Source organism: Diabrotica virgifera, chromosome 1, assembly GCF_917563875.1.
Source record: "Diabrotica virgifera virgifera chromosome 1, PGI_DIABVI_V3a".
NCBI lineage: Eukaryota > Metazoa > Arthropoda > Insecta > Coleoptera > Chrysomelidae > Diabrotica > Diabrotica virgifera.
In genome coordinates, this window is record NC_065443.1 from 316,457,149 (window position 1) to 316,472,552 (window position 15,404).

General features: G+C 31.4%; 1 protein-coding gene across 4 annotated transcripts in view; it reads right to left on the minus strand.

Moving 5' to 3' along the window:
* LOC126879256 (zinc finger protein 239-like) overlaps nucleotides 1-15,404 on the minus strand; it is a 41,644-nt gene that overhangs the window by 18,488 nt on the left and 7,752 nt on the right. Inside the window, exons 2-3 of one of the 4 annotated variants that reach the window (XR_007696013.1) lie at nucleotides 13,160-13,591; nucleotides 846-2,448 (exon numbers count right to left, since the gene is read on the minus strand). Coding sequence is in view for 3 of the 4 variants with exons in the window: in XM_050642326.1 (XP_050498283.1) it covers nucleotides 12,633-13,591 (959 nt within the window). In the remaining variant the exon portion in view is untranslated. Of the gene's footprint in view, nucleotides 1-4; nucleotides 2,449-11,962; nucleotides 13,592-15,404 lie in introns of those variants that run through there. The other 3 variants (XM_050642328.1, XM_050642327.1, XM_050642326.1) reach the window with 3 other exon arrangements.

Genomic DNA, 15,404 nt, shown 5'->3' on the forward strand with positions numbered 1-15,404 from the left:
TTTATGTAAATTTTAAAAGAATGCATCTTTCTTATTTATTTAAATTTATTCGTTTCACTCTATATGTTCATATCTATAAATTAGTGCCATTTAAATTGTAAACATTTGTGGAATGTCTAGGCTAAACTTCGATCATTATTTGTATGTATATTTTTTTGTAATAAAAACCTTTATCATTATTATTATTATGTATTATTATATGTCTAGATTAGTCCTGTGGTGGGAGGTTATATAGTCTAATGCGCGCTACCGCTTGTTCTCTAATGATGTGCAGTCAGTTACTGTTGCGATAAACTAGAAAGTAGTACCATGTTCGGTTGCACAACGCATTGTTATCAAATTCCTTACAAAACAAAATGTTGGTCCTGCTGATTTTAGCGAAGAAAAAAAATCAAAATGGGGGATCAACACTGTCCAGTACACAAGTGAAATTTTGGCATAGACAAGTTCGTGAAAACATGTACGTTTAAAAACATGCACGTCCCAGGAAAATATTGACGCCATTCGTGACCTTATTGTGATAGATCATCGACTAACCATAACACAAATTCAACAAACAGTAGGAATATGCTATGGTAGTGTTCAATAAGTCCAATCAAGACAAAGTTACAAATTTGAAATTAGTTTTAAGCAATTCATTCAAGCAAGAAATTTGAAAGTGCACACTGGAATAAAGCCTTACAAGTGTAATATTTGTTTAAAACAGTTTCCTTATAAAAATTCTTTGGATATACATGCCACAGTCCACACCAAAGAAAAACCTTACAAGTGTCAAATTTGTGCTACACAGTTTAGTGGTGTCAGAGCTTTAAGAAGACATTTGAGATTGCACACTGGACAAAAACCTCACGAGTGTGAAATTTGTTCTAAGCGATTTAGTGAAGCAGGAACTTTGAAGAGGCATTTGATGGTTCACACTGGAGAAAAGCCTTATAAGTGTGAAATTTGTTTTTAGATGTTTTCTCACAACAGTAATTTGGCGATACATTTACGCAGTCACAACATTGGAAAAAACCTATAAGTGTGAAATCTGTTTTAAGCTTTATTTCGGAGCAAGTAGTTTGAAAAGACATGTGATGTTGCACACTGGTGAAAAACCTCACAAGTGTGAAATTTGTAATATGCAGTTCACGCGAAAAGAATATTTGGATGACCACGCTAAAGTTCACACTAGAGAAAAGCCCTATAAGTGTGAAATTTGTTTGAAAGGGTTTTCTCAGCAAGGTTATTTCAAAAAACACTTGTCTATGCACTCTAACGAAAAATCGTAGATAAATAAATATAAATGTAATAGCTGTTCTAAGCAGTTTTCTCGGAATGGTAACTTGGAGACGCATTTGAAAATTCATTCTGGATAAAAACCTTGGAAATCAATGTGGTCTTGTAAATCACTTTTTGTATAATAGTAGAGGATCCGATATAAGGTCGACCTGCACCAATCTGTTTCATGAATAAAAATTATTTGATATGTACGTGGGTGAATCAAATGGGAACTGACTTTCCGTCCATGCTTAGCATAAACTGACGATATAATTTTATATATGGTTCTTGTCTAACGGTTAATAATCTCAAACGATTACAAAAAATACAAAATTCATGCTGCATGTAGATTCATGCCCTTCGAAAATACGACAGAATATCCCTTAAAATAAAAGAACTCAATTGGCTTAGTGTTACTAATCAATACAAGCTGCAAAATTTGGTTTTTATTCATAAAGTGATTCAAACAGATACACCAAGTTACATAAAAGATAAAATTATATTTAGAGAACAGCTTCATACACTTCCACGCACCATTCGCTTTCCTGAAACACTTGCTCTTCCTAGGTTTAGAACATTTATATTTAAAAAATATTTTACCTATAAAACTATTAAGGCCTACAACTGTCCCACAAAAATTTAAAAACATTAAAACCTCCAAAAAGTTTGAAACCGAAGTAAAAATTTTATTAATAAACTCAATCATTACATTTAATAAAACAATCTGCTGCATCCATTTAATAATCTGCAATTTTAGTCCATATAATAAGTTGCTGTCCTTTCTTTGCCTTCTCCTTTATGTGAATTAAAAAAAAAGCATTTTTCTTATTTATTTAAATTTATTCGTTTCACTCTATATGTTTATATCTATAATTTTAGTGCCATTTAAATTGTAAACATTTGAGGAATTTAATTCAGCATCAAGTTAGTGAGTTAACTGTAAGAGTAATCTAAACTTCGATCAATATTTGTATGTATTTTTTTTTTGGAATAAAAACCTTTTTCATTATTATTAATATTATTATTATATGTCTAGATTAGTCCTGTGGTGGGAGGTTATATAGTCTGATGCACGACTGGGCGCTAGGCCGCTACCGCTTGTTCTCTAATAACGTGCAGTCAGTTACTGTTGCGATAAACTAGAGAGTAGTACCATGTTCGGTTGTACAACGCATTGTTATCAAATTCCTGCAAAACAAAATGTTGGTCCTGCTGATTTTGGCGAAGATTAAAAAATCAAAATGGGGGATCAACACTGTCCAGTACACAAGTGAAATTTTGCATAGACAAGAAAGTTCGTGAAGGACGAGATGACGTGTAAAACAAAAGTCACCAACGACTTCCATAAACATGCACGTCTCAGGAAAATATTGACGCCATTCGTGACCTTATTGTAATGATAGATCATCGACTGACCATAACACAAATTCAACAAATAGTAGGAATATGCTATGGTAGTGTTCAATAAGTCCAATCAAAACAAAGTTACAAGTATGATATTGATTTAAAACAGTTTCCTTATAAAAATTCTTTGGATATACATACGACAGTCGACACTAAGGAAAAACCTTACAAGTGCCAAATTTGTGCTACCGGACAAAAACCTCACGAGTGTAAAATTTGTTCTAAGCGATTTAGTGAAGCAGGAACTTTGAAAAGGCATTTGATGGTTCATACTGTAGAAAAGCCTTATAAGTGTGAAATTTGTTTTAAGATGTTTTCCAACAATGGTAATTTGGCGATACATTTACGCAGTCACAACATTGGAAAAAAACCTACAAGTGTGAAATCTGTTTTAAGCTTTATTCCTGAGCAAATAGTTTGAAAAGACATGTGATGTTGCACACTGGTGAAAAACCTCACAAGTGTGAAATTTGTAATAAGCAATTCACGCGAAAAGAATATTTGGATGACCACGCTAAAGTTCACACTAGAGAAAAGCCCTATAAGTGTGAAATTTGTTTGAAAGGGTTTTCTCAGCAAGGTTATTTCAAAAAACACTTGTCGATGCACTCTAACGAAAAATCGTAGATAAATAAATATAAATGTTATAGCTGTTCTAAGCAGTTTTCTCGGAATGGTAACTTGGAGACGCATTTGAAAATTCATTCTGAATAAAAACCTTGAAATCAATGTGGTCTCGTAAATCACTTTTTGTCTAATAGTAGAGGATCCGATATATAAGGTCGACCTGCACCAATCTGTTTCATGAATAAAAATTATTTGATATGTACGTGGGTGAATCAAATGGGAACTGACTTTCCGTCCATGCTTAGCATAAACTGACGATATAATTTTATATATGGTCCTTGTCTAACGGTTAATCTCAAACGATTACAAAAAATACAAAATTCATGCTGCATGTAGATTGGTGCATGCCCTTCGAAAATACGACAGAATATCCCTTAAAATAAAAGAACTTAATTGGATTAGTGTTACTAATCAATACAAGCTGCAAAATTTGGTTTTTATTCATAAAGTGATTCAAACAGGTACACCAAGTTACATAAAAGATAAAATTATATTTAGAGAACAGCTTCATACACTTCAACGCACCATTCGCTTTCCTGAAACACTTGCCCTTCCTCGGTTTAGAACATCCATGTTTAAAAAATCTTTTACCTATAAAACTATTAAGGCCTACAACTGTCCCACAAAAATTTAAAAACATTAAAACGTCCAAAAAGTGTAAAACCGAAGTAAAAATTTTATTTTGTACATTTGTGGAACTGTAATTTAATTTAATGTAATGTAATGTAACATTTGTGGAATTTAATTCCGCATCAAATTAGTGAGTTAACTGTAAGAGTAGTCTATGCTAAACTTCGATCATTATTTGTATGTATATTTTTTTGTAATAAAAACCTTTATCATTATTATTAGGTTTGTTCTAGCATCAGTTTCAAACGGTTTGAAACTATCAGAAGCATGCGCATTTGTTTAATTGCGTTCAAGCACACAAATTACTAGTTTGAAACTACTAGTCGGGCGTTCTAACAAGAGTAAATTTTGATTTGGAAACTGGCTTAAAACGGTCAAGTTTGCGGATTTTGTTCGGATTTTCAGTTTGCACTTGCGCAGTGGAATTATTTGTTTGACGTTTACAAATTTTAAATGAAAGTGATATGGTTTGACTATGTTACTTACCATTGTTTACGTTTATAACATTAGTTTTCAATATTTACCATAAATCTTGGAAATTTGGTTACTTATGAAAAAATGTATTTTTAATCTAACCTCAAAATTATAAATAAAAACAAATAATTTGACGTTGGTATTTACTCCGATAAAAAAGCGTTCTAGCAAAAAACAGTTTATTACCAGTTTGTGGATTGAGCATGCGCAGTAAAACAGTACAATAATCTGGTGCCAAACCATACAAAACTACATGCTAGAACAAACCTATGATTATATGTCTAGATTAGTCCTGTGGTGGGAGGTTATATAGTCTAATGCGCGACTGGGCGCTACCGCTTGTTCTCTAATGACGTGCAGTCAGTTGCGATAAACTAGAGAGTAGTACCATGTTTGGTTACACAACGCATTGTTATCAAATTCCTTACAAAACAAAATGTTGGTGCTGCTGATTTTGGCGAAGATTAAAAAATCAAAATGGGGGATCAACACTGTCCAGTACACAAGGGAAAATTTTGGCATAGACAAGTTCGTGAAGGACGAGATGACGTGCAAAACAAAAGTCACCAACGACGTCCAAAAACATGCACGTCTCAGGAAAATATTGACGCCATTCGTGTCTTTATTGTGATAGATCATCGACTAACCATAACACAAATTCAACAAACAGTAGGAATAAGCTATGGTAGTGTTCAATAAGTCCAATCAAGACAAAGTTACAAATTTGAAATTTGTTTTAAGAAATTCATTCAAGCAAGAAATTTGAAAGTGCACATTGGAATAAAGCCTTACAAGTATGATATTGATTTAAAACAGTTTCCTTATAAAAATTCTTTGGATATACATACGACAGTCGACACTAAGGAAAATCCTTACAAGTGCCAAATTTGTGCTAATCAGTTTAGTGGTTTGAGAGGTTTAAGAAGGCATTTGAGATGTCTGAGATGCAAACAATTTTTATTTATAGAAAAAGACAGCAAATACAAAATAAGTGATTGATTTGATCGTTCATTGGTATTCTTTCATTTTTCCGACTGTACATATTTGTTAATGCTTTTATTTCCACATCCGTGGGTGGTCGTTTGATTTTTAATTTATATTGCTAACTACGCCCTAAATGGTAGTAAGCTCGCCATCCTAATTTATTGTTTATCTTCCACCACTACCCTTTGATAACTTTAGATGTCAATTATCTCTTACAACTTCACTTTGAGGCCCTCATTAGTACATTACATGTAATCTGTTCATAACGTTCTACGACGTCTTCCACATTCACAATCGCCATTGTTCTCTATCATAGCACATGTCTTCGTTCAAGCCTCTTTCTCTAATTTTCCTCTTCCTCTTTTGTTTTTTTTTTTTGGACTAAGGTGGAACGCTCTTAGCTGACTAGAGAAGATGTCCCTAGTACTGTTGGACTCGGACAGGAGAAGAGAACACGCCAGGGCACAGAGACCAGAGTATGGTCCATGCGTCGCGCGTGCCCCCATAACCAGCCGCCTACCAACTAAAACCACCCTCTCCAGAACGAAACATGGGGATATTCCGCGCAGTCTAAAAAGGATGTCTGAAGATATCTTGCGTGTTAAAAAATCGTATTATGCTTGCCTAGAAGCGGCAGGCACATAGCAGGAAGTCTGTATCTGAAGTTTGAATAACTGAACCCATCTTATAGGGGAGTGCAATTAGAACGAAAACATGCATTGTTTCGGAAAAATTCAAACAAGCTTATATTTTTCTAAAACCTTTTTTGTTAGTTTATATACATGTTAAAGTAAAAAGTTCTACTCGCAGATTTGGCCTCTAATTGTTTAAACAATAACAATTGTTTTGTTTAAATAATTTTAAAAATATCGTTGAATTCATCATTTTACTTTGATCAAATGTTTTTATTTTGTTTTTGATTATGCTGAATCCGAATATGGCATTGCAATTTCAAAATTCTTATACAGAAGCTCTTATACAGTGTGTCTGCGTAGCTAGGAACCACATGGAAAACTTTATTATCAATTTTACGAAAAAAAGTTGTTCTTAATAAAATGCTCTGGATAGTCAAAAATCTAAAACTCAACCATCACATATAAAATTTTATTAATTTTATACGAGTTATGTCAAAAATATGAATTTCTTTAAAGAGTAAAATACCTTTATATTCCAGAATATCAAAAAATGCTATTATGAAAAGTTGTTTGAAATTAGAAACTATGTCTAAATATACAATTACATCATTCTAATCGAAAAAAAATCCAATTTTTTCTCAAATTACGGACGCTCATCATCATTTTATTACAATTATGATAACTATTTTATTATCACTTTTATGAAAAAAAGTTATTCTTCATAAAATGCTCTCCTTGGTCTAAAATCTAAGATACAACCATTAGATATAAAACTTTTTAAATTTTATACGAGGTATGTAAAAAATATGCATTTTTCTTAACAGTTAAGTGCCTTTATTATTCACAATATTTTAATTAGAAGGATGTAATTATTGCATACTAGACCATAGTTTTTAATTCCAAACAACTTTTCTTAATAACAATTTTCGATATTGTGAAATGTAAAGGTACTTTACTCTTGAGTGAAATTAATATTTTTTGACCTACCTCGTATAACATTAAATATAAAATTAATAAATATAACATAATCAATGAATATAACATTAAATTTGATATTTGATGATTGCATCTTAGATTATATAGTGTGTCCACGGATGGGGTGCCCAAGAGGAAAAACTTTTTTATTTTCAATTTTAGCGAAAAAGACCATTCTTGATAAAAAGTTTTGCTTGTTCTTAAACGCCATAAAACGAAATAAAATTATAAGTTTTTCAAATCCTGCTTAATTTTGTAGCCAATTTTACGTAAATCTCTATAAATTTTTGCACTAAGTTCGACATCGCAGCAATATTGAGTGTTGCTAAGCTACAATGTAATTTAGTAACTGTCAACTCCGATAAACAATTTGTGAATTGTCATTTTTTTTACATAAATTTTTTAATTTTTATTTATATATGACAGATAAATTCTTTGTTGAACGCTTAACCAAAGAATACATATCTCGCATGTAGGGAGATATGTATTCTTTGGCTTAACATCGTCAAAAAAATGACAATTGACAAATCATTTATCAGAGTTGACAATTAAGTACTAAGCTACATTGTAGCTTAACAACACTAGATTGTTATGATTTCGAATTTAGTGCAAAAATTTATAGGGATTTACATAAAATTGGCTACAAAATTAAGCAGGTCTTGAAAAACTTGTATTTTATTTCGTTTTATGGGGTTTTAGAACAAGCAAAACTTTTTATCAAGAATGACATTTTTCGCTAAAATTGAAAATAAAAAAGTTTTTCCTCTTGGGCACCCCATCCGTGGACACACTGTATAAGATGTATTGTATAAAGATTATCTTTTTTTCGTAAAACTGATAATAAAAAAGTTATCCACAGGTTCCAAGTTAAGCAGACATATTGTACAAGAGCTAAAAAATTTTTTTTGCTGAACATTTATTATTGTTGAAGCTTATTATTAAATGTATTTTAGGTAAGTTTTACAGAAAAAAGCTTTGATCACTTTGTATAAACATTTTTTTAGCTGGTAATTTTCGGTTTTTGTATTACTTTTTGTTATCTCTCTTAATTTTCTTGAAAAGAAATAGTTTATTTCATTTCTAAAGTAAAATAATTTAGTGCATTTTAAAGATTACATCCTAAGCTTTAAAAAAGCACTTATAAAACTGTAATAAATATGTTCAAACTTGAGTAATACCGTCTTAAAGTGGTGGTAATTCTATAAAACTACGAAGATTTCAAAAATCACATTTTTTGAGATGTCATATCATTTGAATTAAATTTTTGATATTTTTTTTGAATGAAACATCATTTAGTAAGATGCTTGAAAGGTAAGTTGTGCAAAATTGAGAGTTTGATAAGGAAAATTGTATAAGTTACACATTTTTAAACAAAATTCATGTAAGGCTTACTTTCCGCCCACACCGTAGTTATGACCATACATTTTATTTCTTTCTATTATAACCATAAGATAGCTTAATTATTCTTCTTTCATGTTCAATTTGTAAATTTTCGTTCGATCCAGTAGTTAAAGAATTACATTAAAATAACTCAACCGTGCACTTCGCCGTACGTTAGTTTACAGTGCGCCAATGTTTGTGAGAAGGGTGACTTTATAAATAAAAAATTATAGAAGATACAGATTTAATTTTAAAACATTCTTTATATAAGGTTTTTTTGTAAAATTTTCTGAATTTTTCAATGGTCAAGTCAGTTTTTTTCTAAAATTTATATTTTCGGAGTTGTTTAAAAAAACATTTAATTTCGTCGTTCATTTGTTTAATAAAAAAAATGAAGCACCCACTTTTGGAGTAGAACTTTTTGATATGTTTTTTATTAAACATTTCTTAATGAAATTACAAAAAGTTCTATCTTCTTTGATTTTTTCCGAAGTGAAAATCTATATGCACTCCCCTATTAGTTGCTTTGTTAGGAATAGTACACTAATTGATCTTTTCTTTGGCTTTTGCATACTTTTATTGCCTTCCAGTGTAATCACTAGAGCTCGGCAAATATGCACTTAAAAACCCTAAAATAAACATGCACAAAAACAGTTTAAATATGCACTAAAATATGCTTTTATGCATTTAGTGCATATAAATAAAAAACGCAGTAATTCTTGTATTGAAGGTATTTAATATATTTTATGCTAAAATCACCAAAAATATTTATTGAAATTTCTTATTACCTACATCATTATATTGATTTATTATTTAAATTGATCATAATCATTCTTTATTATATTTATTTATTTAGTTATTACGGGATGTCCCCATTTTTACAAATAACAAAAATAAAGTATCCTAACCATAACACAAATACTAAACTAAGTATTAAATGATTAATAAATATTGTTAAACAAATGGTTATAATTTAAGTAAATTAAAATTTCTGAAAATATTATTAAAATGAAAATCTCTGACAATTAAAATCGAATGAAATGAAGACTCCAAAGTAAAGGTCACTCATCTTCGATTCCTTACATACTCAGTCAGGCAGTGCTTAAATCTTACAAATCTTGTATCCACTAGATTGTATCTTAAGATTGACTAAAGTCATTTCCCAGTTCTGAATCCTGTTAATTTGAGAGAATTTGCCATAGTTGGTGTGATAGTGTTTTATAGAAAATACGGGCATGTCTCTAATAATTCTAGTGCTACATCTAAAGTTGATAAGACTTAATAAATCAGAACAGTCGGTGGTATGGTCCAGTAGTTTATAGAGAAAAATTAAATCACATTTAGTTCTGTAGTCTTCTAAGGAACTGATATTTAGCCTTGACCTTAATTCCACCGAAGGCATGTTCTTTAAGTTTAATCTATAAGCACAAATCCGGAGAAACTTATTTTGAATTTTTTCAAGGGTGTAAATATGGTTAAAATAGTATGGTGACCATACTATAGAAGAATAAGACAGGATGCTACGGACGAAAGTGAGATATAAAATTCTATATGTGGGTACGGAAAGATCTCGAGAGCTCCTTGTGATAAAACCTAGATTACGGTATGCTTTATTTGACAAATTGTTAATGTGTGGAATAAATGACAAGGAACTGTCAAATAACACCCCCAAATCTTTTATTTCAGTCACTCTTGATAGAACGCTTGTATTAATGTGATAGTCAAACACAACATTATTTTTAGATTTGCTAAAGGATATAACAAAACACTTGTCTTTATTTAACTGGAGACAATAATTGGATAGAGACCAATTGTATAGAGAAGTCAAGTCTTAGATATTACTACAGTTAAGACTATAAATTTTAAAATGTTTTTAATGTCTATCCGATAATAATTGTTTATACTCGGAAAAATTAAACTTCTTTCTACTTCACATGAAGTTAAAGGAGCAAACTTAAAATATTGTATAATTGAGGGTTCTACATGTAAAATTAAATTATCTTCACAATTCCTCTTCTTAATAAGTAACATTATTTTTTTAAGTATTTTTTGATATCCCTCATTTTTCTTTAACACCATGCAGAATTTTTGATATACGGTTTCCCCAACATGTTTAATTTTTTCATTTAATGAATTGATAATTTCAATACTTGTCTAATGAAATGTTTCTCTTTTCTAATTTAGTAATTGATTCAGCAATATTAACAAAATTGGTTTGGATATGGGCCAAATTACTTTTTAATAACGGTTTTTTAAAACATCCACATATTTTTATAGCACCTGAGCTATCTACATCAAAACTACATATGGTAGGGGAGCAAAGTATGCTCCCCTACCAAAGCTATGCAAAGTGCTAAATGTGCAGTCACTCGAGCATTATGGAGACCTATTGGGTTGTGAAGAGTAGGTCCTAAAACCAAAAAAAATTAAATACAGTTTTCCATTTTGGTGGGAACTTTCCATTTTAATTATTTAATTTTCCATTTCCAAGAATCGTTTTTTCAGATTATAGCACCATCTATCCATAATTCCAAAAAATGTCTCGAATAAAAGTTACTTATTTTTACCTACGGAATCCAAATCTGCAATAAAAAGTAGGGGCTCCCACTTAAGATTTTAAAGTAACCCCCCACCCCACCTCCGTGGGGGTCGTGTTTGGTGCCATTCAATAGATTTTTCAAAAATACTGAATAAGTGTATTTTTCAGTTTTTCGATCTGATGTTCATTACGCGAAATATCGCGGGATTAGTATTTAAAATATTACCCCCACCCCTCTCAGTGGGAAGTCGTGTTTGGTATCAATCGATAGATTTTTGAAAAATATGGAGCACATATTTTTTAGTTTTTTAATATGTCATTCATTTCGCGAAATATTCCCATTTTTCTTGTAAAACTTTGGGACTCACCCATTTTCTTACGCCCCACTCAAATCGTCAGATGGTTGAAATATACACTGTTTTGCATGTACCTAATTTACCTTATCTTAATCTGACGATTTCTAAGGATAGATTTTTTTTCTCCCCCCCCCCCCCCCTTAACAATCTCCCTGCATTAAGAGCCAATATAATATGGTTAAGAGGATGGGTACGTATTTTCGGCTGCAATGCTATTCAAATGGGGATTCATTTTTTTTCGAATTCTGAGAAAACTAATAAGTATTTTTGAAAAATTTAGATGCAGAATGAAAGATTTAAAAGTATATTATATTAGTTTTTTCAGGATTCGGAAAAAATGGACACCATGTGCGTGGTAATATTTTCCAAATCTATCTTTGTCTTACAACGCACTCAGTCGAATAGAATATTGTCAGCATATTGTCAGTCAGACATTGACAATCAGTGATAATTTTAAATATTTGACATGGCATCGGGAATATTTTGAGTTGTTGATTAAATAATATTGATAAGCAGAGAATACATCAGGATAATATATTCTGTGATCCAAGGATTTTGTTGTTAAAGATGTTCAAAATTGTAAGTGTTCCATAGTAACAATATATTATTAAAAAATCATTTTAACACTTTTCCTCTTTTCTCGATTGAGTATTAGTTTTTGTTGTACATATAAATTATTACAATCACTGAATACATAGTTAGTGAAAAAATTATAACATTTATTAACTGAATTAATAATTTGCAATTATACAAATAACAGTTATCTAAGAACATTCAAAAGCCATCTCTTTAAGTTAATGATGACATTTTCAAGTAGGATGACATTCTAGTAATGTTTACATATCCATACCAGTGTGAATTTTACTACACGTAATTTGCCGTGTAAAGACAGAAAAAATATTTGCGAATTATGTTCCCATGGCCTTAAGGTCATTTACAGGGTACAAGGTTTCTTCCCATGCCATAATCTGACGCGCTCGAGTAACTCCAAAAGTTCCCGCTTGGGCTCCCCTACCAAAATGACATCTCTAATTCCCTCACAATTATCGGTTATGAAATTTACAGAATTTAACCATGTTCCTCATCTAGCTATCACTCGTTCAGGTGGTAAAGGCACATTAGGTATAAATAATTTTGAACTCTGTTTTACTACTGATTCACTTTTTCAGAAGAATTGATTTAAGTGCACTTTGTTTTGGCATTATAAGCACTTTTGATAAACACTTAAGCAAAACTTTACTGAACTAACTACGAACAGGACAGAACGATGATTGCAATTTGTGTTTATCCAAAATATGCAAATATACACTTAATATGTATTTTGCATATTTCCCGAGCTCTAGTAATCACATATGCTTTTTTACATCCCTAACATTTGACAGGTGTCTCGTTCACGTGCAGTAGCATATGGCGCTTTAAATGACAACCTCGTGATAATTCTTTGTAACAAATATCACATTTGTAAGGTTTGTCATTAGTGTGCAACCTTACATGGCTTCTTAAATTGCATCGTTGTGAAAATTCTTTGGAACAAAATTCACATTTGAAAGGCTTTTCTCCACTATGCCCCCGAATGTGGTCCTTTAGATGAAAACTGCGGGAAAACTGCTTAGAACAAATGTCACATTTGTATGGCTTCTCCCCGCTGTGAACTACCATATGTGATCGCAAATTAGACGGTCGTGAAAACTGCTGTGAGCAAATTTCACAGTTGTAAGGTTTTTCGCCAGTGTGAATCGTTATATGGCTAGTCAAATTGCATTGTTGTGAAAATGCTTTTGGACAAAAGTTGCACTTGAAGGGCTTTTCTCCAGTATGTGATCGAGTATGTCGTTTTAAGTGATTGTTGTCGGAAAACTGTTTTAAACAAATGTCACATTGGTAAGGTTTCTCACCTGTGTGAATTCTTATATGTCTTTGCAGATTAGACAATAGTGAAAAGGGTCTCAAGCAAACTTCACATGTGTAAGATTTTTCCTCGCTGTGTGTGATCAAGTGTTTTTTCATGAAATCCTTTCTGGTAAACTTCCTTGAACAGATTTTGCATTGGAAAGGCATCTCCCCAGTGTGGATGCGCATATGGTTCCTTAAAGAAAAACCAGCAGAAAACGATTTGGAGCAAATCTCACATTCGAGAGATTTTCTTTCTTTATGTAACCTCCTCATGTGTTGATTCAGGTGTTTTCTTTCTTTGAATTTCTTGTGGCAAATTTCACATTCACTGAATTTTTCTTTTTCAGTATCATCTAGAGAATCGTGTATCTTATTAGAGAAGTCTTTTGTTTCTGTTTTCATATTTTCCATTTTAATCTCTGGTAGGAAAATTCCTAAAATATAAACATAAATTAAAAAGAATGTTAGTATGCAAATGTAATTTAATATAATAATAGTACAGTAAAACCTCCGTTAACTGAAACCTTTTTAACCAAAACGGCTGACAGTTTCAATAATTTCGTCAATAAGAAGTAAATTTTTATCGCAAAACGGAAACAATTCGATATTAATTTGTCAACATCATCAAAATTGTTGTCACACAACTAAAAAACGCAGTTAAATATAAAACACATCACAAAAACACCTCATAGTATCTATTTTTTAATACCAACTTTGACCAAGAATACTATGTAATAAGATACAATAAGAATACAAAAGCAATGTTATTTTTAACCGAAATTCTTGTTATCCGAAACAGCCTTCCCCCCAATTATTTCGGTTAACAGAGGTTTTACTGTATTTAAACTTTTTGCTTAAATTCACTGTTCAAACTACCAAGAGGAAGGTGGGTGGCAGCTTGAACATTGAATTTAAGTGAAAAGCAAGGCTATTTGTCAAATAAACATTTTTTCTGTTTTATGGCAGCAGTAAAATGTATTTTGAATTAAATAAATTACATACATTCTTCTTTTTTGTGTTAATTAATTTAATTCAAAACAATTTTATGACACCTTGACAAAATCATAAAAACGCAAAGAGCAATGGAAAGACAAATGTTGTACATATATAACTAATGGACAAAAAGAGGAACGAGTGAATAAGAGAGAAAACAAAAATAGATGTTAGACAAGAAGTTGCAAAATTAAATGGAGATTTGCCAGACAGAATATAAGACAAAAAGAAGACTAATGGAACAAAATTCTGATAAATTGGAGACCATGTGCAGTCACACTATCATCCTAATACGCTGGTCAGCTTAAGTCACTAACTTCCTAATATCCTAATCAGCTTAAGACGAAATACTGTTAGTTCTGTTGTGACATTGTGCAGTCACACTCAATTCCTAATATGGTGATCGGCTTGAGTCACTAATTTCCTTATATGGTCATCAGCTTGTAACAGAGTCGATAGAGGGATACGGGTAGTTCGGTGATGACACACGGTCACAGTAATAGATCAGTAATGTATTTAGTTTAGTATGTTTTAGGTGGTTGAATATAAAACTATATATTCTTGACAGTGCGTGATTTGATTGTGTAATAATCATATTTGCGTATTTAATAAATGTTTACATTCGTAAATACGTGTTTAATTATTTAAGTAGACGATAGTTACTAGAGATGGTACAGAATAGCATTTTTCGGTAATAGGTTGGAACTGAACCTATTCCAAGCAAATACCTATTCCAGAAACCTAATGCGAGTTAATGATTCCGACGTGAAAAGACAATATATGGATCGCCCTAGCTCGTTCCTAATAGTTGTGCTGCTATTGTCTTCCGCTGTCCCAAATTCAAACGATCAAACTAGTGGGCACCTATAATTTTGTATTTTTAATCTAGCTAGAGGATGTATGTAATTTGATTTTTAAAGATACATATTTATATTTTTTTACCATGTTTTTCCTACAATTCGTAAATCTATATTATAACACCTATTAAAACAAATTTTTCTTACATGTAATTATGGGTTTTTAAATTACCTAAAGTCGAGGTTTATTCAGAATTCGTTTATGCAAATGGAAAATGAAGACACTAATTTACTACAAAAGATAGGATCGATTAGATTATAGTCAAATAAATAAAAACATAATGCGGTTGAGTCAAAATTTTAACAGTTTTAAATGACAACTATCTGTTACAGCCGTATCGACCTGAAATCCTTTTAAACCCATCACAGATGTGAGATTTTGGAATCGAAACAGTCA